The sequence below is a fragment of the Tachypleus tridentatus genome, chromosome 13 (assembly GCF_004210375.1).
Source record: "Tachypleus tridentatus isolate NWPU-2018 chromosome 13, ASM421037v1, whole genome shotgun sequence".
Taxonomy (NCBI): Eukaryota; Metazoa; Arthropoda; class Merostomata; order Xiphosura; family Limulidae; genus Tachypleus; species Tachypleus tridentatus.
In genome coordinates this window covers 222059641-222085173 of record NC_134837.1, presented here as the reverse complement: position 1 = coordinate 222085173, position 25533 = coordinate 222059641, and the positions used below count along the sequence as shown (strand labels likewise).

Below are 25533 nucleotides of genomic sequence, written 5' to 3'. Positions count from 1 at the left end.
ACTTGTGTGTGTGTGTGTGTGTGTGTGTGTACACATACACGCATTCACACACACACATATGTATAAAGTTCCCAAGGAAAAGAGATTATTCAATAAACAATAAGTATGAAAGATGAGCTTCATATATGTGAGTAATTTTAAAGTTTATAAGTATGTAACTGTTCACGATGCTAATACTAAACCAAAGTTAATATTGAACATAAATTACAAATTATGCTAGCATTTTCCTAATCTGAAAATGTACTTCTCATAGATACCTCTTCACACAGTTTAACTATGATCCCTGTTCATCTACCTTAGTAATTTGCTTGTTACAATTCTTTAGTCAATTCCCATCTAATTTCATATGATTTTATATGAAGTGCACCTCTGCATGATTATATCACCATAAGGCAAAGGCCCTCCAAGAACAGGAGGACAACATGCTTCCATGTGCAATAACTCTCACTGTGCATATGAACTCACAAATTTTCATTCTTTGCAAATGGCAAGGAAATAAAGGTGCATTGGAAGCAAGGAGGATGGGTGGGAATGTGTGCAGAAGTATCTGTGAGAAATATATTTTTAGGTAAGGAAGATGCTACCTTCTGAGATAACTACTCACCTGCACATCCAGTTTAACTAGAATACCACACTGAAGTAGTGGAGAGGCCTGTGCAACTCTCACCTAAATGAGTTCCCTTTACAAAGTGCCTAAAGGAAGTCCATGGAGTGTGAAACCCAAGAGCAGAAGCCCCACAAGAGCATGCCCACAGAAGAAAGGATCTCATCTAGTCCAGGGTGTACTCTTCACCCAGATGATAAGGAAGAGGCATATGAGCTCCATGTGTCACAGAGAGGAGTAAAATAAAATCATGTGTAGTGTGGTTGGTGTGGCTTATCATGTATGCTCACCTCAACTGGATGAAGAGATTATAGAAGGAGGGCACAAAAGACGTATTATGGTTACATATAGTAAGTGTTCACCTCAACTCTACTAAAACAGACACTAGTTGCAGGAGGAGGGTACAGTAATATATTGAACTCTACTGAACACGTTCTTGTCTGCAAGAAGATAGCACAGAACCATAATGTGTGTGTTCACCTGAACTCTATTAAATGGACACAAGCTGAGGGAAAAAGTGGCATATGTTATTTATACAAGGAATTACCAGAACTAAGCTGATGGTATTACCACTGCCCCACTTCCCACTGTATTGGTACTAAATTGTATATTGCTCCAGCACCTGATTCTAATAGGTGAGAGTTCTCCCTGGTTCACAATTCCAACAGCTAGAAACTGATTAGTAACAATGGTCTTCAGTGTTATACTGAATGAAAAAAGAGTGGAGGATTTGTGATGGGGAGACCCAGGTCCCTACCAGTCCTTTAGACCAGAAAGGTCTTTTACTGGACACAGTGCAATGCGCTACCATAAAACCCTATATTTACAACAAACAAGTGTTAGTCAGAGAAGTGAGCAGAACACATTTCTATTGTGCTGACTTTTTCCATGATAGTCTGTAAAAGATACAGTCTGAAATAATAGTATGTAGAAGAAAAGAAGATGAGTTGGGTGCTCTGGTATTCTGATGCAATGTAACTTTTGGTTAAGTATGTGCTGGAAGACACAACCAGCAACATAGCAGGATTACATGAACAAAAGAAAGAGACTGTAAAAAAAAAGTAAATGTATTCACCCATCTATGGATGGTGAGTAGATGGAAAAACAATGATTGGAGTGAGTTTGTAGCTTTCAGGGGACAACACAGCCTGATGAGTAGTGAAAGAATGAACAGAATGATGAATTGAATGGGAAGAAATATAGAAGAACCTGTAAGCATCAACCCACAACGAAAAATATATAAGCTGTGATAAAAAAAAAACTGGGTAGAAAATGTAGAAGATGGCTTATAGCAGGACATGCAGAAGGAAGTTGGTGGAGGATGGACCCACATAAAAAAAAATGTCATTTGCATTGATACAAAGACAAGGTAGAAGAGTAACATTAAAGAGAAAGACTACACAATCAGAGAATCTGGCTTGATGGACTGGACAAATCTGAAACAAAGATGGAGGAAGTATATTATTTGATAAAATAGTTACATGTGGAGTTGAATCAAGAAAGAAGGTATTTTGGGCTGGGGAAAAGAGGATATGGTTTTCAGCTGAGAAGAGGAGGAAACATGGCTGTGCTGGTCCAAGATGCACTATTAAGAGGCCCAGCAAAGTGTGTCCCAAATCAAGGACCTGAGGTAGAAGATGTAGTAGTGGATAAAAAAAGAAAAACAAGTGAAACCAGTCCTGACTGACAACAATGACAGCTAGGGCTTAGGGACAGGAGACAAAATTATAAAAGTTTGGAGTTGAGAGAGATGACAAAGGCATCAATGAGGGAGTATGCCCAACTGAGAGTGGACCCAATAAAAAACCAGATGGGCTAGAGACCATTCTCAAAGTTGAATTTGGTCTGGTCAAGAGAGACAGTCCACAACAGTGTCTGGCATGTATTACAAAATCAGATAAACTCATTGAGAATGGGTTCAAAGACTCCTGGATCAGGTACACTTTGGCATTTGATGTAAGAAACAATCTTGTAGTTCTTGGAATGAATCATAATGATATAATCCACTGTGAGGGATAAAAATTGGGACATGTCCAATGGGCAGCCAAAAGAGCACCTTGATATGATGAAAGTACCCATCCTGGTTCCATGTGCCAGAAGTGGGTCTGTCAGTCAAGCCAGAAGTGACTATATATATGGGATTTTATTGTTTACACCAGAAATGATACTAACTCTGAGACAATAGTTTCTGATATGCCTCATGCTGATTACATCATGATGTTATTGATGCAGCCACTATTGGGAACAGGCTCTCATGTTCATATAAACAATTTTCACAACAGTCCTACGATCTTTGATCAACTAATTGCTGCAAATACTATGCCATTGGAACTGTGAGATTGAACAGAAAATTCGTGCCACAGCAACTGAAGATTGCTAAACTCAAAAAGGGCAAAATGCAAACTTATTATCATGGAAAGATCATGACTGTAAAGTGGAAGGATAAAAAGATGTATGCATACTTGGTATAGTGCACAATGGTGAATTTGTGAAATGCAGAATTACCATGAGAAAAACCTGAAACCCACCATTGCTTTGAATACAACAAAAACAAGAGTAAAGTAGATCTTAGTGATCAATACCATGAGAGATATTCCAAGTCAAGGTGTTAATAAAGACTCCCCGTGTCATAGCTGCACTGAAATCTGAAGTACTGGCTCATACAGTAAATGATACACTAAGGATGCAGAAGCTGTGATGTGATGAAGATAATGGGAGATGAATGTCAACATATCCACTTGCAGAATCTTCTCTAAAAGCCAACCGAGATGAGAAGTAAGGTAAAAGGAGAGGTGGCATATTTGATGTGAGATAACACAGAAGAACAGTGAAGAAGACAAGGATAATATGAAAAAGCCAACTGGATGAAACAATGAACCCAACTGGTATGGATAAAGGGAGAACAATTCAAATAGGAAGAGGGTTGCAATGGAATAAATAGCCAGAAATGGGAACCCTTGAAAGAAGCCATACAGGCAGTATGACAATGGAGTGCACACACTAGATATAGAAATCTATATTTATCAGGTTAGGGGTAAAACGAGAAACAGCAGGAAGAGAAATGGGCAAAAAGAAGTAACCTTCACAAGCTGCTCATGTCATGTGAAGGAGGGAACAATCTGTATAAAGAAGATGTATTACATGATACAGTGTGCAAAAGGTGGCTATTGTGAATATATCTGACCAGTGCAACTTGTACTTCAAGAGGGAAAAAATATGCTATAAGAGACAGGGGAAACAAAGACTACAAGTCAACAGGCTCAAACAAGAAAGGCAATGGAATGGAATTCTACATTAATGTCCCAGTATGGAAGTACGGGATGCAGAGGTGGCCAATATATCTGAAAAGAATTGATCAAAAGAGTATGGACAGGGTAAGGAAAACCCTACAGTAATGAGTAAAAAATGGAGGTATGAGACAGGACTGCAAAAAATGTAGTTGTACATGTACTTATGCCAAAAAAAAAAATTGCTTACTTCTGTTGATAAGGGCAACCAGAACAGGATGAAAGGCTACACCATCAAAGATCCTGACTAGGAAGGCATTAGATCAGACAAATGCCATATAAGAAAATAAATGGACAACACCACTGGGTGAAAAAAAGCCATGTAAGGATGGAGAAAAACATAGAGGCAAAGGAAGTGAATGTTTGAATGTCAACTGACAAGCAAAAGAAACCAAGGTTGAGCAGGCCAAAGATGGGCCATAAAAAGGACCCGACATTGAGCATCATATATCAAGACAAAAAAACAACTGAGAAGATGGATAGGATGATAAGCATACAGAAAAAAGATTAACCCAGTTTTGGCCAAGAACAATGATTACCAAGACTAAAGGGTGAGGAACTGGAGAGCAAAAGATTGGAAATTTGGCAGTGATAGAGGTAGAGAAAGCATCAAAGAGAAGCATGCTGAACTAAAAGAAAACCAATAAAAAGCCTGAGAGTGGAAAGATTACTCCATGGATATAATATAGTTTGGGTGAGAGAGGCAAGCTGCCACCAGATTCAGAACCTGTGACACATGACAAGGTATGAGATGTAACAGGTACATGAAAGCAGAATCCTGGAATGTGTGCTCCTTTAATGATTGAAATAAAAAACAGTCATAGAACTGTCAAAGTGGATCATGACCAACTGATCCGTGAGAAGAAGGAAGAAAATGCCCAGCATACTGTGAGACGTTTAAGTGTGTTGATTCTGGAGCACATACACCCAAAGTCAAGCCATTGACAAGTGCAGACATTGACAAGAAATTACATTGCTTGAAGGAAAAGTTGCAAAGGCTAAATCTGACTGAGATAAAAGTTGAAAAACATATAGTTGTAACAGCTCTAAGGTAGGCATGAGAAAAAGATTTGTAACACTTTATTTGTCAGTCCAGCTGAGCAGCCTCCTGCAGAAGAAGGTAGGTGTGATAAAAGTGGCAAAGAAAAGTCAAGTGGCAATATAATAATGAAAATTCAGCTCCAGTCCATGAATTTGGTAAGCAAATGTTACCATGATTCAACTGAAGATGTAAGAACCAGATACAATGCCAAAAGTAAGAGCACAAAACTGGAAGATTCTATGATCATAGAAGAAATGTACAAAATCTCAGGAAGACAGGGTAATCATAAAAACTGGTCATCCAAAGACTGAGTAAATAGAATCATTGAAGAGAAAAGAAACCCTCCATTCAGAAACATGATATGACTATGAAGTAATTAAGAGATGATAGTTAATAACTGAATTCTGGTCTACAGTTTTTTGTGGACCACAAAAAGACTACAGTAATATCTAGGAGTAATACCCCTCTTGATGGCATTTATGAAATGACAAACATGGTCAGAGAGAGAAGGGAAAAAAAATACAAAAGGTGAAGGTGGAAAAAAGAGAAATGGGGAAATAGATCATGAATTAGAATCTGAAGAACTCTCTACAGGTTGAAAATGGAGACAAAATGTTGGCAAAGCAAGACAAACAGGTGACCATTGGGCCAGAACTGACAGGGTAGTTTCCAACAAGCCAAGAAATAACCTTAAAGTAGAAAGATGAAAAGAAAGCTTGAATGAGAATGGGTGTGTGAATGGAGCAGGCATAGAAACAGGAATAAATGGGTGAAGTTGAAAAAGATGAGAAAACAAGAATTGATGCCAGGTCAGGGCCTCCACAGGATCAGGCACACCCTCAAAGACCTCTAGAAAAAACCTCAACAAATATTGCAGAGATAAAAGTGAGACAAGAAAACATTAGTTATGAGTGTATCCTGATCCAACAGGTCTTAACAGTAGAAGAAAAAAGTAAGGAATGATAAAGTATAATTAGTAGTATAGGATAAAGTGGTAAAGAGGGGAAAACCTTTCCAGAAAACCATTCTAAAATATGATGAAGTGCCTCAGAAAATTAGGTGAAGGGACAGAGAGATAACTTAGAAGGGTTGTGACAAAAAGAAAAAAGTGAGAACAGGGCACTAGATAGAGAAAAAGAAGTTAAAGGGTTTGCCTATAAGCAGGTAAAAGATACTAATATTGGGAATCAAGGACAGTGAATGAAGAATCATTGTATGCTAGAACAAAAGAGTCAGAAGACAAGGAAAATGAAGCACATGGGTACAAATGCACAGATGTTCAAAAATGAGTATGTATGAACACCAACATAAGGCAAAGGAGGAAAGGTAGAATTTTCTTGAAAATGGATTTTGTGAAGTAAAGAACAAGTGGAACTGAAAGACACTGAAGAAATAGAAAAACATACACACAAAATCATGTTAAGAAAGAAATCAAAAGATTAAATATTTTCTTCTACAGATAAATCAGCACCTACAGCAAAATCTGGTGAAGGAGAAAGCCAGTCAAAACAATCTTTATCATCTTGGTCGTGTTGTTCAAACTGCAGAGAAGGAACATCAGCCAAATGACCAGGAAAAGAAGACCCAATGTGCACAAGAGAACCCATAACACATTAAATGATGGCTGTTACATCCTCCAGTAGCCACAGATTCCAAGTTGGTAACATTGTCACCATTACTGGACAAAGTAGAAGTTACTATCACTTGCAAATTAATAATAGGTAAGCAGTAAAACAAGAAAAAACAAAAACAAAATATTTTTCTATTGTGATGAAAGAAACCAGTTGAACTCAAATGAAATCTGTTTCATTAATTGTCATAAATGTCATGTAATTGAAAAAAATAGTTTCAAAAACATCACTTTGAGACAATGGCAAGAAACAAATGAAGTTGTTTTCAGCAAGAATGTTTACAAAGAGTAACTGCACATATTGTCCTCTTATTGATGAAGAACTATCATTGCATGATAAAGTTATTATGAGCTATTGCAGTTCAAGTTAACAAAATGAAATTTGGTTGGAATTTGCTCAAGCTTAGTGGGATTCAAATCTCATATGCTGATGCATGAAGGATTAACTTATTTTGCATAAAGAAGTGAGGTATCATCTTGGTAGTTGTCCTTAAATATCTGCTCTTAAGAAAAGTAGAAATTTAATCTTTTATTTTTTAGGAAGTCAACAATCAATTCCTCTCTTAAAATCTTGCAGCATACTGACTTTCTACTGCCAAAATCAATTCATTCAGTAAACCAATCACCCTATTATAAAAATACAACTATTTTCACTTGAACCTAGCTTGTGCTTTCCAAATCTTAAACTTGTGTACTCTCATACTATTATCTTCAAAATATTATAAAACAAAGAAATCACAGCACCTTATCCTATGGATACTGTAGATAATCTTGTAAACTTAAAAATATCATCACTTTCATTCTTTTCTCAAGATAAAATGACAGACATTAACTCACCACTACAAGATAATCATTCCATCATCAGAAACAGTCCTAGTGGTCGATTCTCCTGTAGTTGTACCCACCCTTTTCTCAGGTGTATGTATGCAAGGATAAACTTGAAGAGCCAAATATTCCCTTATTGTCTCTATGTTATGTTGAATTAGGATTCAGCAGGTAATGTCAAGACTTTTAGTTTTACTGGCACTAAGCAGTCACTCAAATGTATTATTTTTCCTGACTTGGAATTTTAGGATACATATACACATTTTAACTTACTAAACTATTGCTAACATATGTGCAAAATGCGAACACTTATACTAACTTTATTTCCACCTGTTTTTCATATTATTCTGAATTAAATGTGCCATCACAGTTATAGCAGAGGCAGAAAACAAATGGTCTGCTCAAAGAGGGTACATTTCAGTCAAATATATGTAATTATACACTAATGTGTATATGTATAAAATTTCTTTTATAGATACCTAAATTAATATATGTTACTATATGTCAAGGTAAAATGGACTTAAAACCACATTGGTATGATACACTAACCTGTTTGTTCAAACTGTATAGTTGGAGTTTGACCTCATTACCAGGATTTTCTTTCAGTGTGTTTAATTTTTCTTTTACATTTGCAAACTCACTGTTTAGGTTCCTATACACCTTGGCACTAAGAGATTAAAAAATCAAAAAACAGAACTGTGAAATGACATTCAAAAAATATTTGATTAAAGTATATTGTTGTTCTCCTGAAAAGAAAAAGTAGCAAATTCATTTGTTTATCATATCATATGTCCTCTTTATTGTTAAATTATCCATAAATACAATTACTGGTTAAAGTTCAAGATTTTCATATATATTTAATATTCATAATTTTCTCTTTAATATTCATAATATATACTGTGAGTGTAATATTTCAGTTTAAGAATGACATGATACAAATAAATATCTATAAGTAGGTTTCACTCTGAAAAAATTATTACAGACTTAATATATGAATATCAGCTGAATTGACAGTCACAATATAGTGAGAAAAATAAAAAAATACTATAGCATTATAGTTATATGGTATTGTTACTACTAACAACTTATTATCAGTAATATCTACTGACAATGGGTCCTTATCATTGCTTGGATCTTTGCTCTTTGTGTTTTTAGCATTATACCACTAACAGAACTAAGTTGATCAAGTTTGTTGATAACATTAAATACACAGACATTTTAAACTGCAATGAAGATGTTGAGGAATTAAGAATTTGGAAAATGACTTTACAGTAATTGCATGGTAATACATAAGGAATACCATAATTTGGATCACATATTTAATACAGATGAAACCCACTAATTAGTAATCTTAATCATATTACTGAAAAAGGGGATTTTGGCATTGTAGTGGCTAAGTTACTCAAGCCATTGAAGCAATGGTCTGTTACTGTGTTAGTGTTACTTGTAGTATAATCAGTATTAGCTTAATTATCACATTTATTACAGGTCAAAAAACGTTATAACAATTATATCTAATTGTATAAATCACTATTAGGCTTCACTTGAAGCCTGAATTTTGAACTCCATATTTAACAAAGGATACTGACATGTGGAAAAAATACTTTTGTAGGTGGCTAACAGTACTAACATCATTATGGAAAGAGTAGAATTATAAGACCAGATTCAGATTCCTTATTTTCTCAGCTGTTTTCCATGACAAACCAAATTAGCAGCTTAGACGTTAAACTTGACACAATACTTATATTTGCGATTGATGATATATACGGTATCATAATCTAAGAATATTTTTACTAAAACGATAAAAAGCTAGCTTCATAGTTAGTCTCTCAATAAAAATATGAAGAAACTAGTGTGACTTTTGCACCAAGAAATAGAAGGTAGACGGTCTCACCTCTTTTATTAGCGCAAAGATCATAATCATTTTCATTTCCTCTCATACTCTCTGAATGTAAGGAAAATGCGTGTTTATAGTGTAAATTATCACTTACGTTGTTACTGACTTGGTAAATTGATTAAACTGGAGCGACTTTAATATCTCGCATAACAATGAATGGCAAACACTATTTTATCCTATTCGTATTATAGATTTAGATGTCTATATTTGTGGATTTAGGAATACTGAATAAAATAAAAAAGGTCAAAGTGAGTTAATACTGTATCTACTGAATGACCTTCAAAATCTTACAATAAATATCTGTTACATGAGTAGGTTAAATATAAGTACCTCACAACTTATCTTTTACTAACAGTAGTACAATCTACTACAGTTGAACAGCCTTTGTGACATAAACCATTTCTATAAAAAGCACTTTGGAGTTTCGATGTTTGCCAGAAGGTGGCGATAATGTCGATATGTATTTTATCTTCTTTTGTCAATTTGATGATTAGAGAGAAAACAAGGACGAATACATTTCTATTGAGGGTAAATATTTTTATTTTAATAATTAGAAATAATAATTTTGCATTATTAAAATTGTTAAATATAATTTTATTTTAACTTTTACGAATCACAATAACCTCCTTCCATTCCTTGAATTACACTACAAAATTTATTATGTGTAACAGTGCTGAATATATTGATAATGTTGGTTTATGCTACAGACTTGTAAGTTGTCATTATTAATTGCAATGCTATACCAATAAAGCTGTATACAGTGAGTACACAGTGTAGCATCAATTGCATGTAAAAGCGTGAAATGGTTATAATTGCGGCTTAATATTATGTTACTTTGCTCTAAGTTAGTGCAATTTGTATGTTATATGGGCCTACATTAAAACGTTTGTACCAGAGTAAACACTTTCTTTAGTTTAATTATTTGTTATGACTAATGTCAATAGCTATTCCTTCACCCAGTTTCTTTTTAGTTATCAAGAAGTATGAAGTATTATAATTAATATTAAATACTTGTAGTCCTTCACAATATTTACAATAAATATAGTAATATTGGTCAAGTGACTTTAGAATATTTCATTCAGTAATGTTTAGTTAAGTGGACTCAAAAACTTTTAAACTTGCGTTTTTTTCTCTCAATAAAGTGTTATTTATTTGTATGGGTATTACATGCAGTTGCAATTGCTAATATCAGCATCACCTTCCTCATTTGTAAAATTATTATCACCAGTTACTCTGTCATATCTAATTGTTGAAAAGCACTGACTTTCTGCTACACTCTCTCTATTTTAGGTTCTTGAATATTTTATAGAGCTATCATATAATTTTTTTTGTTCCTTCTTAATATTAATTCATTTGCTTCTTTAATAGTTATTAAATGTTAATAGCAATTTGTGGTATATTTGTTAGATTTTGTAATACTGTTTTGTTTGTACAAAAATAAGAACGACTAAAGTAATAGAATGATGTATGACTTGTGTTTCTTCATTTAAAATTGGAATTCATTTAACTTAGCAGAATGCACTAAAATCATTAGATACCATTTATTATGAGATAGCTTTGTTACTGTTTTTTTTAAAACCTCTTTACAAATGAAGATTTTAGCAATATTTGTCATCCTGAAGAGTTTCTAGATATAAACAAGAAAATTACGTTCATTGGGAGCTTGTTGTCCAGATAAGAGAACTTTTATTTTAACTGATATTTCAGTGTTCTCTTATCTGTAGTATAAAGGTAATCTTTTTCATTGACTTATCATAAATAGAAATTTCTATTATTTGGACTCAGATTTTGGAGTTTTTGATTCAGGATAGGACCCAGAGATTGTATTAAGATTTTCTTCAGCCCAGTTTTTATCTCTTTGGATCACATTAACCACTGCCCTCTGCTAGTTTTCTTCCATTCACCTTCTTTCCAAGGCTCTCCACCATTCTCAAAGAGCTTTTGGTGGATACTCCTACCCTTTCCTTTTTCACTTTGGTATTCTTATCTTTCTTTACCATATCTCTTCATACATGGCTCTTTTGTTGTTGAGATCTTCTTGATTGGGATGCTCTCTTTTCACATGTACATCTCCCTGCTTCCTATTTAAGATATCCCAATTTGGATTCATTTTTGCACCAATCTGTGTTAATATATTAATATATTAATGTGTAGGGTGGAGGTCACATGACAACACTCCCAGCCTTCTCATGCTTCAATTTTCATGTCTGACTCCCCTGCTTCATCCCTACTACCAGTGCCTTTTCCCCAAGTTTCATCAATGAGCCTCCAAATTACTTATCACCATGTTTTTTGGTACCATTTGTGTCAGTGATGATCCAATAGGTTCTGGCATAGTTGGCCAACTTTGTTAATCTGTTGTGTGAATCCATAACAGGTTGCTAGGTTCTTCACATTCTATCAGAATGTCTTTCCCTTCATTCCCTCCCCCTGTTCAACACTCATTTCCTTTTTTCCTCCACTGGATCCCCTTTCATGAAGTATATCTCAGAAGCAATTTGATAACTCCTGCACAAGAACATTATGAAACAAATATGGTTTCCTTCTCTGAGATTCTTTTTCTAGCAGTTTGTGATTCCCAAAATACTGGGAATTGCTGTCAGGTTATTGACTTGTATAACCTCAACCACTTTTCTGACTTCCTTAGTCCATCATGAACTTTCCTCACATTTCGATGGGTATTCACTTTGCTTCTCTGGATGATGAAGGCCAACTTCTCAGATGCATATCTTCATATCCCTATCTCTCCAGCCATGAGACATTACCTTTATTTTATTTATGAAGATCAACTTTTAGCATTTTCTCTCTTTTTGCCATGCATTTAGTGCTTTTGCCTGCCATCATCATTACCATGGTTTGTGGTTCTATCACAATATGAATAACTGACTACTTTTAACTCCATCTCAATAAGTCTGTCTCACCCGTACACATTTCCTCTGACAGGAGACTGCTTGTGTGGGATGGTTAGTCAAGCTGCAGAAGACCTATCTCAACCTCACATAGTATCTAATCCATTTAGGGCTACTTTCTCAGCAGAGCTCAGTCTTCTTTTTGTTTGAGGTCAGTTGAACTCTTGGTTTCCCAAACCAAATCTGCTTGTTTGGAGACCTGAGAATTCATGGAAGCCCTTATACCCTAGGGTCATGTACACATGCATAATTTTCAGTGGGTGTTGTGGAATAAATGGAATCTTGTTTGGGATCCCTTAGATTCCATCATTTTTCTCTCCCCCTCCCTGAAGTAGACTTTGCCTGTTGCCAATAACAGAGAGAACATCTTGGCTGCTTTTTTTTTTATTTGCATCAGTTACAGACACTTTTCTTATGGAATGAAGATGATATATAGATTCTTAGGAGATCACAGGTCATTCAATAATGCTTGAATCTTCTTTTCACATCAACTTATTCAAATTTATTGCAATATGTCAGGCCTTGGATCATTTCCTGCCTATGATATTGGTCTATTTAATCTTTGACATCATTTAACAAAGGAGCACTTATTCACATTCAGTTAGCTTTAAATGTGGGATCTCTATTTATGGGTCTAGTCTAATCAATTTTGGCTTCTTGCTTGTCATGTACTAAGTGGTTTGAATCTTGGAACAGATACGTTAGCTGTTATTTCTAAGTTTTCTCCAAACAGATTTGTCATTCTATCCTCTTGTCTGCTGCCCACTTCTGTTACCCACTGGAAGAAATTATACAGGCTGGCATGTGGACCATGTCTCACACTTTTGTAACCTTTTGTATCTATTGGTCAACTCCTTATCTGGCTATAAATTGCTTCACATCACCATCCTCTAAACCTCCTTTGGACTCTGAAATAGTAAGTTTTTCTTTTAATTTCTTTTCATTATAGTGATCCTTTTCTCTTTGCTTAAATCCCACTTTGTGGCAAATGATGCCCATCTAGGTATACTTCAACATAAATTTCATTTACTATAAGGTTATTGGAGTATGTCTAATTAGCATATTATATAACCAACAAAGTAAAATTATTATAAAAATACTTCTTTTTCCATTTTATAGTTTTCATATTTTATTTGCATAACCCCTACAACCTTTTAAATGAATATCAAAAGTTTTTAAGACAATATTACTAACTGTAGCTATGATCACCAACTTAAATTATAGTATAGTGCAAAAAAAATGTTTAAAATTAAGACAGAGGAAAAAGTTCATACTAATATTCAGCCAAATAATCTTAGAACATCTTCATTTGGTTATATTAATTCCATGTCTTTATGTTTTCCCAAGGGTATTTTTAGTATTTTATTTTTCTATCCTATCCTTAAGCATTTTTTTTATCTGTTGTTAAATATGTTATAGGGCATCCCTAGCCAGTATTATGGTATTGTGGGCATGGAAACTTTGCTAACAGAATGTGGTGAAACTCATATTATACTAATTTTTGTGAACTAAGGTGGTATTGGGTTAAGTGAAAAAAAATTATTAAACCTTTCAAATATGCATCGTGAAACATACATAATACATAATTTTGTAAAGTATAAAACTAAGTTCTAAATACAATTCAACTGTCTATGTACCTAACATATTTCTAGATGAAAAATAATGTTGAGGTGCTAGAGATGACAAAAACAGCAACAATGCCAATCTGTTTGAAATTCTTTTTCACAATTTTAAAATGACTACTGGAAGATCATATTTTAAAATGCACTTTTTTATTTGTTGTAAACATTTAGCTGAACTAGGTATAATTGGTTGGGAAATCACAACTCTTACAGGTAGAAAGTTGGCATGGCATCTGTCACGAGTTCCAAGAAATATATTTCTACAAGCATGCCCTGAGGAGCTTGAAAGAAGAATGCAGAAAGAGAGCAATTAACCTAGTTTCTGTCTATAAGTGGAAGTATAATATACATGAAGGATATTCAAGTTAATAGATGAAAAGTTAAGATTTTATTAACTTGTTCATCATGTAACAAAACAACAAGAACTTTTCTTTAAACTTTCTTTTGAAATAAAGGAAGTTAGATATAGATAATATAAACCTTTGAACAATAATGTAAATTTTGATGCTAATTTCATTGGCATATATTGATAGTAAAATTGCTTAACTAAATTTTGAACATAACTAAGTAAAATCTTGTAATATGCACAGAAAAGGATGCCTGTAAATATATAGGGCTGAAGGGTGCTAATTTTCTTTTTTCATTTTATATTATTAGTAAGAGTGAATACTTGTAAACTGGAATAGTTGACCATCAATGTATCTTATGTACTCTAATCAAAGCAGTATGTTATACATTAACTTGTTTGTTTTTCTACTGTATTTTTATAGACCTATACATCAGTGGAATTCAACAAAGCAACAGAATGAAATATGTCGACTACCTGTATGTAACTCATCCATGTCTTTTTGTACATCCTGTTGAAGGACTGTCATGAAGACAAGAAAAGGAAGTCAACAGGGAATGCTATCAAAGCTTGTACCAATAGCAAAAAAAACAGTTATTAAAGTTGATGATGAGATAGAAATTCTTATAAGAGAAGTTACAGAAGAACTGAAAGAAGCAGAAGAATTTCGGGAGCTGTTTGCACAAATGGAGTGTTCAGAGAGGGGAGATATAAGCATGTCAAAAGAGTCTGATAACAGTGAAAACACTTGTTCTTCAGACTTTGTATCCAAAAAATTTTTAAATGAGAAGAGTGTAAAACTTTGTAAAAATATACTGCAAAATGATGAATATTTTGGAGGCCATTCATTTCATATTGTTCAGAATGACCATCCTTATTCAGTGACAAAATCTAACTTAGTGGGCAATAACAATAGAAATGAAATAAAAGACATGTACAATTCACTTAGTTACTCACAGACAGACACAAAAAGAACTTCAGGTAAGCCAGAAATCATTGTTTTGTCACAAGATATTTGTGGCATAGAGACAGAAAGTGAACAATCTGTTGCTTCATGTATGGGTAGTGATGATTGCTTAGAAGAAACAAATGAAAATAAAGATGAAGAAGGCAATTTACTTTATGAAAATGTCAAAGAATCAAATTTACCAATTGTAGTAAAAATAATTCAAGAAAATAGTTTGTCTTTAGGTCCTACTGTAAGAAAAACATCAGAGAATTTAATAATTTCATCTTCTAAAAGGAATGAAGTAATATCTGTGAAAGATGTCATTAAAAGTGAGAAAAAGTACTGTTCACAAGTACAAAATTATCATATTTCCTCTGATGATTTTTCAGAGTTTTCAATGGATGGAGTAAAGAAAGAGAGAGTAGAAGGTAGTGTAAATGAACTGCATGGTAATGTATCACCTAGTGATAACATAGAAAGAGAAAGTATCTGTTCCTCTGTCAATAATAACAGTTCTGTTTCTTTGTTAAATAATGGTGATGTATTAGTGGAAGGAGTTGTTTCTAAAATACAAAAGAAATTAGCTGAAGAAAATGATGATTTTTCATTCAAACAGTCTATGTCATGTGTGGGAAATACATGTGATCAAAAGTTTTCAGTAAATATGCTCAGAAAAAACTTAAAAGATAAGATATCTAGTTGTCAGACACCAGATATTTCTGGAGGAGACTGTTCAACTGTTTTTTCCTCAGTTACCATTCAAAATCATGTAAAAACTGAGTCAGAAAGTTCTTATTTATTAGATGATAGTTCATCTGTGTGTTCTGATGTATCTCAGCTTGCAGATGTTAAATCTTTTCGGAAAAGAAGCAAAGGAAGTGAGCTTGAAAAACTCTATGAATCTCTTCGAGAAATTCCTTGGGCTCAAGACTGGAGTCCCACTGGTATTGTTATGAAACGTAGCATCATTCGTAGATCAGGGAGGCTATCTGGTACCGAACTAAAAGTACATAATAGGTATTCTACTCCTGCAGGTAGTTCATTGTTCAAACGGGTTCAGCCATCAAGACAGAGGATAATTCAGAGTGATAGTAGAACTCAGAAAAAGCAGCACCTCTTGAAACATAAAAATACTAATTCATTCTGTAGAGACTGCCACCTATGTACAATTTCTCATCATAAACATCCAATGTCTTTCTTGAACAGAAATAAATCCAGTTTTATGAAAACTCTAACTCCTGTCAAACAAAAAGCGAGTAAAAATCAAACAACATTTGATAGAAAAAATGAAATAAAAGGATTCAATAAAAAAAAATCAAAATCAAAAAAAGAAAAACAATTAAAAGAAATAAAAAATGCTGAAAATATTTCAGTTTTTAAAGTATCAGAATTAAAAAATATAAAAGATTTTTCTGGCAAGAATGTGTCAAAATGTTTGAAGCAAAAAATCACTAGAGAAAGTAAAGGGAAGATTTCTGAGAAAAAAATCATAAATCAAGCAACAGTAGGTAATGCTCAGAAAGAAAAATGTTACAATGATCAAACATTGAATTATATGATGAGTCCAAGTAATAAAACATATAAGACAGATACTTCTCTTCATAAGAAACTTAGTGCTAAACCTACAAGCCTTAAAAGCAGTGAGTGTGGTTCCAAACATGGAAAAAAGAAAAGGATTTCAAGATTGAAACAAAAGAAGGATGACCGACATGCATTAACAGAAGTAGCTAAAGAGAAAGGATCACTACTTAGAGTTGCACTTCATCCTCTGGATAGAGCTCATCTACATGCAAACCAAGATGGAGGGGAAGGACCCAGCAGTTTCCTCAAAACCCTATGTGTGTCACAGCAAGGTAAAATGTGTTATGTACAAGATTTTATTCCTGAAAGGCATTATTAATGAATTGCATTTTTCCATGAAGTTTTGACAACATTTCTATCTGCTAACACATATCCTTGTCAGTGCAAAGCAAAGAAGTTCAAAACATCCTGGAGAGATGCAGTACGTGAAAAGAGACCTATTGAGTATGCTTTCCTCATGGTAAATTTTTGAAAAATAATATAGATCATGTAAGTTTTTTGCAAAAAATTACCATTAGGATTTTCTATTATGTTCTCCTAAGAGAAAGAAATTTTACTATTGTGTATGTGCAGTGCCCAGGTATACTTTAGGCTAAAGAAGGTTTCATTTGAAATGACTGACAGAAAAGAGAAAATGTTACTCAGAGGTATTTTGTACAGGCCTTCTAATAAGGATGTTAAAAAGATGAATTAAATTTTCTGCTAATTAAATGAGGTGTCCTGTTCATGTACATATACTGTGTTTATCAAAACTTCAGTTTTTATTTTGTGACGATGAAGAAATTTTCAAGATTATTGGACATTGTGTTCATATGGTTCAAGTAGAAAAAATGATATTTTAGACTTAGTTAATTGCTGTGGTGCATATTGGTATGTTGAAGACATTAATACTAGACAAACAACCTTATAACATCAAAATTTTATCACTTAATTAGACATTCAGCAGTACAAAGGTTTGTACTGCCAGTTTTGGTTTTCCTTTTAGTGAATGCCCTAAAGAAGATGTAAAGCAAAACATTTAGTGTTTAATTAAATAATAACATTTTGGTGTTATGTGATTGTTTATTTCTAGTGTTAATATTTTAGACCTTGCTTTTAGTATTGATAGGGATATGGTTGAAAATATTATACAATACATGAACACTAGTCAAAGACAGGAAGAGTCCAAAAGATAGTTTGTTGAGTAGTGGGGGAGTTGGTTGGGTATAGACAGATGGTGTTTCATAAAATGAATGGGACAGCCAATATGGGCCAAGGAGTTCCATTTTGTCCCTCAAATATTATGGATCAGAGCTGAACTCAAAACACACATAAAGCAAGTGCTCTACCAACTGAGTTTAAAGTTGAGCCCACTAGCAAATGATGGTAATTCAGTAATTCAAACACTATACAGTAATAGTATTAACATTTTAATGTGAAATGGACACTATTTAATTTTTCATATTTTAATAAATTTGACATTCAGAAACTGTTATAAATTAGAAAAAGAGGAAGAGTGGAATAATGTAAATAAAGCTTGGAAACTAATAACTTGGTTAAATTAGTTAATATTGATAATATTTCTTTCAAATTCTTTGGATTTAGATTGTGATACCATTTAACCTTTTCTTGACTGGTCATAGGTCAAAGGTCATATCATCGTGTTTGTTGAGTTTCATTCAAAATGTTATTAACCACTATTTTATAAATATATGTCAATAAGTTTGGAATCAAATTAAATCTATTATATTTCAAACTTCAAAATTATATGTGAGTTAATCTCTTAATTTAAAAATAAATACTAAAAGAACACATCTAAATATTCTATGATGATTAGAAAACCTCCTTGTAGAGAAAATTATATATTTAAAAACGGTTGGTGTGGGTAGAGAAAGCACTAGTAGAGGAGCAAACAACATTTCGACCTTCTTCAGTCATCGTTTGCGAGCCTGACAATGGCTAAAGAAGGTTGAAATGTTCACTCTTCTACTAGTGCTTTCTCTACCCATACTAGCTATTTTTAAACATATAAACTTCTAAATATATATATTTTAATGAGGTGTTTTATATTGATTGCAGCACTGTTTAAAATTACATGTTTGTGATGTCAAAATTCTAAGTCTATAGTTTCATACATGTTAGAAACCTAAATTACTGATATTGACAAACTAGAATATAAACTAAGAACCTAATATTTTTTTATTTTGCTGAGATATAGCTTGTGTACGGAATCAAACATGGTGGCCCCATTCAACTCTTTACATTTTTTGAAGTGGTCACTTACATATTCTTACTTCAGTATATGACGTGAATAACCAATCGACAGCTTAGAATGGCTTCAGAATGGTTTTCTCAGTCATTTTATTCTGTTTAAAGGTTTCCACATTCTTTCAATCCAAACTTTCAAAGAGATAGGTTGTGTCTTTAGTCTGCTTGAAGTTTCATATTTTTAAAATCTACATACATTGTAGCCACTAAGTTTAATGAAATATCAGTGTAGTTATTTATGATTTTTTGGTTATTCAACTGTATATACAAAACCCAAAAGTAAATTTTTTTTGACATTTTCCACATGTGAAACTTTACGACTTAGCTATTTATGCCTGGCAACAATTGAGTACAAAGAACACAGCTAGAAGAGATAATTGTTTGCTTTACTTCTTGATTTATTTTTCAATATTTTAAGAAAAATAAGTTTAATACTTTATTTCTAAATAGTAATAATCTATATACATGTATGTAATGCATAATAATTGAGATGTAACTCTATATTACAAAATACTGATCCACTGAAACACAGTCAAGATGGGGAAAACTAAAGGTGTTTTATATTAATGGATACATAAGATGAGTTCATGTGCACCACATCAGTGCAAGCTATCTAATGTTAGGTAGGCATGACTGAAAGGCCAATGTAATGGATGTATTTGTAAATATATATAGCATTATGAGACTTAAGCTACTTTGAGTAAAAATTTGAATTTTCTTATTATAATTTGTAGCACAAAAAAAGCATCATTTGTATTTATTTCTTCATTTTTTTATAATGGTTATGAGGATGGTCAAGTGACAGACCCTAACTAGTTAGGGTATAGAAAATAGCATAAAATATAACATCTTATTGGAATTAAATATTTGAAATGTATTTAGGAGGTTTTAGAAATTATGCAAATAATATTTGAGATTTTTGGGATGAAGAATAGTTTTTTTTTAATTATAACATGAAATCACTTTGCACTCAGCCTAGTAATGCAACAGACTCTATTTTGACAAACAAATCTTTAGTAAATTTATTTCATTAAAAATATCTTTTTGTATACAAAATACTTGTAATCTTTACTAAAAGTGTACAAAATTTTGTGAAGATACACATGCTACAACAAACATTATAGACCAAATAATTAATGTGTGCAAATGTGTTAAGAAACTCTTGAATATTATGCTGAGCTCATAGCAAAAGGGTTAATACATCAGTAGTTTAAACTGTACATAAATGCTTTTCTAGACAACAGTATGTGTTTTAGTAATAAATTATTTGAACTAGGGGAAAGTAAAATAATTCCACTGCAGAGCACCAAAATTAGACAACTGAATTCAGCATGGAGTGGGAAGAAAATCGATCAAAAATCTATTTAAATATATCATCTACCTGAAAAATTACAAACCACAACTTTAATTTATAGTATACTGTGTTTTACATTTCTGTTAAAATTTTTTCTTTGAATGTATTATTCTGAAGTTTGTCATCTGGTCCATACTCTGTTATTTATTTGTTAACTAAACATAAATTCTGTTAGTCTTTTTGTATTTGTGTTAATTTTACACCTGTGTTTTAGTGTTGATGTTTTATGAAAGGACTAACTAACTCAGGGATGATTTTTGTAGTTTGTTGTAGTAACAATTATACACCTATGTATTGTCTGCAAAATTGATATTACATTTTTATAAGTTATATTTTAAGTGCTGTAATTTATTAGCTAGAGCATGTAGAATGCCTAGAAAATTCTATTGATTTAATTTCAATTTTTTTTCTAGTATCTGGAAAGCAATATTATAAATATGGAACAGTTGTGATATGTTTAGAATTTTTCAAGATAAGAAGTTCAATCAATTTGTATGTTAACTATCACAATTACTTTGTGCAAGTAAATTTATTTGTTTACCATTTATTAATGTTTCTGATGTAGGCTTGTAGCAATTTACAGAATTGTATAAGTGTTTAAGTTTGTAGGAATGTTAAAAGAGGAAATAAAGTAACTTACTGTCATCACATGAATTGGTCTTTGAATTATTTTCATTAGATGATTTAAAAGAATATGCCAGTGAAAGAAATATATTACAACACTGTGTCAGAAGTGAAATATTTTGGTGAAAAATAAAATAAAACTTTGACTAAACTTCAACTGTTGAAGATTTCTACTATAAAGTCAAATAGTGAGAACAAATTGTTGCATGGTATGATGAAATTGCTAAAACAGGATCAGAAGAAACAGACAGAAAATTAGAAGCAAGAGACTTGTTACATGAAGAATTAAAATAAATGTGATTGAAGATGAGATTGGTGAAACAAATGGAGGATGCACGGAGAGGTTACTGCAAAATTTAAGAAGTATGGAAAGGCTGTGATAACAAAATCAATTTAATGGAAAAGAACATCATTTAGAGAGTAATGCTTCTGGAAAATGAATTATTAAATGCAGAGATAAAGACAACCATACTTCTTTCTTCATCAGCTCCAGAATTTCAGTGTGGAATGCCATCAACTGTTAGATAAAGAAAAGGAAAAATTGCATAGTCTTCACCCACTACCACTATTGCTATGCCATCTGTTACTTAAGGACCTTCTTGAATCCCTTTAACCATGAAATCACCAAATTCAGTTCCAGAGCTTATCAGGCCATTGAGAAACAGACTATTATGCAAAAGTTATGTAGAAGTCATACTAAGCTTAGTTTGAAATAATTTACAAAGTGAATATGTGTAATAATTTACAAAGAGCAATATATCTTGTTGCTCAGCTTTGACAATATTAAACAACTTTTTCAGTTAAGAGTTGTAACAATTAAGAAGCATTGGTGACTGTCTTATTCTCACACAGTTATTCACCTTCTTTCAGAGTTACAGCTATTCTCGACGTGACTGCTCTCTAGTGTGCAAGTATTTGCTATCCATTAGCTTTGAAACTCCCACCTAATTCCTCCTCATGTATACTCTGTTATTCAACTACATTTAAACATTCAAATTAGCATCCAACAGTTCTCCATCAATGGTAGTGCAACAAATCCTCCTGTTGCAGCTGACTTCTATTCTTCAATTCTCAATTTAACATGACAGTCTTAAGTGTAGTGCTTGATTTCAAACATTTTTTTCTTTAGTGCAATTTCAATACATCCAAAGTATTATTTATAATCTACTGCTGAGTTACATTTTCTAATCTCATTGTGAATTATATTTTTTACTCAATTATCTGTAGTCAATCAGTATTTCTGAATTCACAGTTTACTGTTATGACTACAATGGCTACTGGCATTTATCAAGTTGTGACAATGGCTGCAGATGCAACAGTGTCATCTGCAGTTCATAGAAGATAACCTTTTCATGTAAACCGAGTGATTTCCCAATTTATTAGCAATTTTGTGTGAGGGCTTAGATTAAGATAATGCAGATTTGGACAACATTCCCCTTCTTCCTTTGCTGTGCAGGTACGTTCTCAGCCTATTGAAGCACCAGATCTCAGTCACCATTTTTTAGACTTGATATCACAAGAATGTTGGGTTTTGTCTTTGTCAATTGTGTCATTTACTCCACCTCTTCCTTATTAACTGCACTTCCTACTTCTGAATTTTTGATTTTCCTACCCCTTTGCCTGATATTAGGGTTCCTGCTGAATGTTTTACATGACCCCCTCCTACATACTGCAGAGGCTCATGCACTTAACATATCATTGTTCAGTAAACCTCTGGGCCATTTGGGTTTTGTTTAAAGGACTCTTCTCTCTTTATACTACCACCTTTCATGTTATGTCCTGTCCTAGTTTCAATCTCTCCTCAGGATCCCATTTTACACCAGCATCTCACAGAAACTGTTGAAGATCTTCTCATTAATAGTGCCATCAAACAAGTATCTCCTTTGCTTCCAGGAATCTATTCCTGACTTTTTCATTCCCAAGAAGATTGGATGATGGCATCTTGATTTTGATCTCTCCCATCTGAATTACTTCCTTGATGTTCCTCAGTTCACTATGGAATCCTACCCATCTTTTAGACAGGCCTTTTCTTTCATGATTGTGGATGACAAAATTCAATGTTTCCAACACTTAACATCCCAATTTTTTGGACTTTATGTTGTTTTCTATGTTTTGTCCATGAGTATCATGTTTATCAGTTCTGAGTTCTTCCTTTCAGGCTGGCATTAGCACCCTAAGCTTTCTGGCAGGTGGTCTGGTCATTTGTTTGATTCCTACATTTTCTTGACCTCTTTCTCTCTTTATATGGATGTCTGGCTTCTTTTGGCTCCTTTCTTCATAGAATCTTCAATGCTTATCCAACTTCTCATCAGAGAAGCTGCTTGAGTTAGTTGGATTATCCACCTCATCTAATATTTTCTTTTTCCAAAGGTGTTTCTTCAAACTACATTTCAATTGAGCCAAGCTTTCTCCTCTTTGTTTGGGAGCCATGGAGATTTTAGTTAAGAGGGTACTTTTAGCACTTTCTCTCTGGCTTCATGTGTCTTTTTTCCAATCTCATGTGAAGGGCACTATACCCAAGTTTAGCATCCCTGTTTTGTCACTCTGTCCATTTCTCATCTGTATCTGTATCAACATGAATTGAGAGTGTTTTGTTATTGGACCATCATGCATGCATTCTTCCCTTCTTAAGATACCTGATTTTTTTTACATGGTTGTATCAGATAGCTCTGTCATTCTGTCCATTTAAACCATTATGGGCTTTAAGGGAGCCCTGCCATATACCTTTTGGTTTTGCTGTGAGTTATCCTCTCCAGTTATTTCTATTTTATTTCACTTTTGCATCTCCATCATCTTTGTCATACCACTCATTTGCCAGACTAGAATATAAATATTATTCTCCATGCTGTTTCACTTTCTTCCTTCAAACTGCTAGCCTCATGTTTCATACATCACCATTCTTTGAAGGTGTATTTTTTCTCCTTTTGACTTGTGGGCATCATCAGCTGGACTTGTTTACCATCAATTAACATTCACTACATCTTTTACCACAAAACCTATGTCGTATTATATCTTGGGCCATTCTTTCCTTCCCAAAACATTGTCTGTCCTCAAAGGAGATTTTGCCTTTACCCTTTTTTTTTTTTTTTCATATCCCATATTTCCTCCTGCTCTTACCAGGATTATCTTGTGCCCAATCTGTGCTTCACAGTATTATATTGTAAGTACAACACCCTTCATCAATTGTTCTGTGTTTTGCCACATCAGATTCATCACATCCTAATGTCCTTGGCTTCTTATTTCAGTCATTCTTTGGGGGAAATTATGCTGCCATGTTGACTTCTTCCCACACCTTTTTGTCAGGGTACTTTCACCATCATATTGCTAAGCCAAATATCATCTTTCCCAGTAAGTATTCTCTGTATATGAGTACAACTCTGAGTAAATTGTTTTGTTGTTTTTTTTTCAGGACCCTACTTCACATGATATAAGTCCCACTCTGTTGTGAGTAGTGCCTGCCCAGGTATACTGATATCCAAAATTTATGCCATGAAATTTATGATACATATCACACTTACTGTTGAAATGAGGTGTTCCACAAGACTACTTGCAAGTTCTTACTTGCAGCACATTGCATCAAAAGTATGTTTCGTACTGGACCATACATTCATGAAGTATCATAAAAGAAGCAGAAAGAGATTACTTCTCATCTCTAATATTCCTTAGATTGCTAAAGTTGGGAACAATATGTTCTTCAAAATAGTGTTTTGTGGTCATCTGCTGCATTTTTTCCAGTGATGTGTTCCTACAGATTCTCTAACACATTTTTTTTCTCTTGCTTCTTCCAGTAGAGTATGGGAGTCCTTAACACTTCTCAGCTCCCAGCCACTAAAATTTTTGAATCATGGATAAAATCCCTTAAATGTGCATAGTTATACTCAGTTGAGAGTAGGGTGGTGGCATTTTTCCTGTGTTGAAGGCATGACTATCCTCCTATCGTGAGTCTGATGTTTTATTTCAGATGCTGCCTATCTGGACTGAATTTTACCATGTGTTTTTGTGGTTTGCTCCTCTGATTGGTAACCCTTCCTCCTACCACTGCATGGATGTTATTGTTTCTCAGGTAACTGTCAATTGATTTTAGACTGAAACTGACCCTCCACATTGCATTTCCAACTTTCTGGGATTTGTTGCTACAAGTTGTGCTAGATTTGCACACATAATGGTTTAGGTTTTGGAACAGAGGCTTCTTTTCCTTTTTCATTCTAGATTTAGGGTGAATGGTTGAGAACTGCCCTCCTCTATTGGACTGATCAAGTTTCTTCTTATGCAATGATCATGACTGCAGTTGACTTTCTACCTATGGTTTGATGCACCCTAGTCAGCCTAAACGTATTCCTCTTCCTCACCAATTTGGAATTGTTATCTTATTTGATTGTGATACCAATCCTGTTGGCTCCCCATGAACAAAGAGTACATCTGGTTCAGATATGATGTACTCCTCTCCATAGAGAGGGCTCACTCCATTGCTGTATTCAAATGGTGATCATCTAGGTAATTTTACAATGTTCCGTCAACCTGCTCAGTGTAAGATTCTAGCTTTAACTATATATGTATATATAAGATAAGGTCAGTAATTATATTGGAAGTTAATATTTTCCTATACTGAAAATATA

The 25533-nt window shown here is 33.6% G+C and overlaps 2 protein-coding genes across 9 annotated transcripts in view; one reads left to right on the top strand and one right to left on the bottom strand.

Moving 5' to 3' along the window:
- LOC143238213 (enoyl-CoA delta isomerase 2-like) overlaps nucleotides 1–9741 on the bottom strand; it is a 44630-nt gene extending 34889 nt beyond the window's left edge. The window contains exons 1-2 of one of the 4 annotated variants that reach the window (XM_076478247.1): nucleotides 9616–9741; nucleotides 7938–8055 (exon numbers count right to left, since the gene is read on the bottom strand). The gene's annotated coding sequence lies outside the window, so the exon portion shown is untranslated. Of the gene's footprint in view, nucleotides 1–7400; nucleotides 7600–7937; nucleotides 8056–8977; nucleotides 9126–9282; nucleotides 9463–9615 lie in introns of those variants that run through there. The other 3 variants (XM_076478248.1, XM_076478249.1, XM_076478250.1) reach the window with 3 other exon arrangements.
- The window catches only part of LOC143238212 (uncharacterized), a 74969-nt gene continuing 59111 nt past the window's right edge, over nucleotides 9676–25533 (top strand). Inside the window, exons 1-2 of one of the 5 annotated variants that reach the window (XM_076478246.1) lie at nucleotides 9676–9813; nucleotides 14587–16964. In XM_076478246.1, the coding sequence (XP_076334361.1) occupies nucleotides 14690–16964 (2275 nt within the window). In that variant the 5' untranslated portion in view covers nucleotides 9676–9813; nucleotides 14587–14689. Of the gene's footprint in view, nucleotides 9814–10052; nucleotides 13111–14024; nucleotides 14196–14586; nucleotides 16965–25533 lie in introns of those variants that run through there. The other 4 variants (XR_013020459.1, XM_076478243.1, XM_076478244.1 and 1 more) reach the window with 4 other exon arrangements.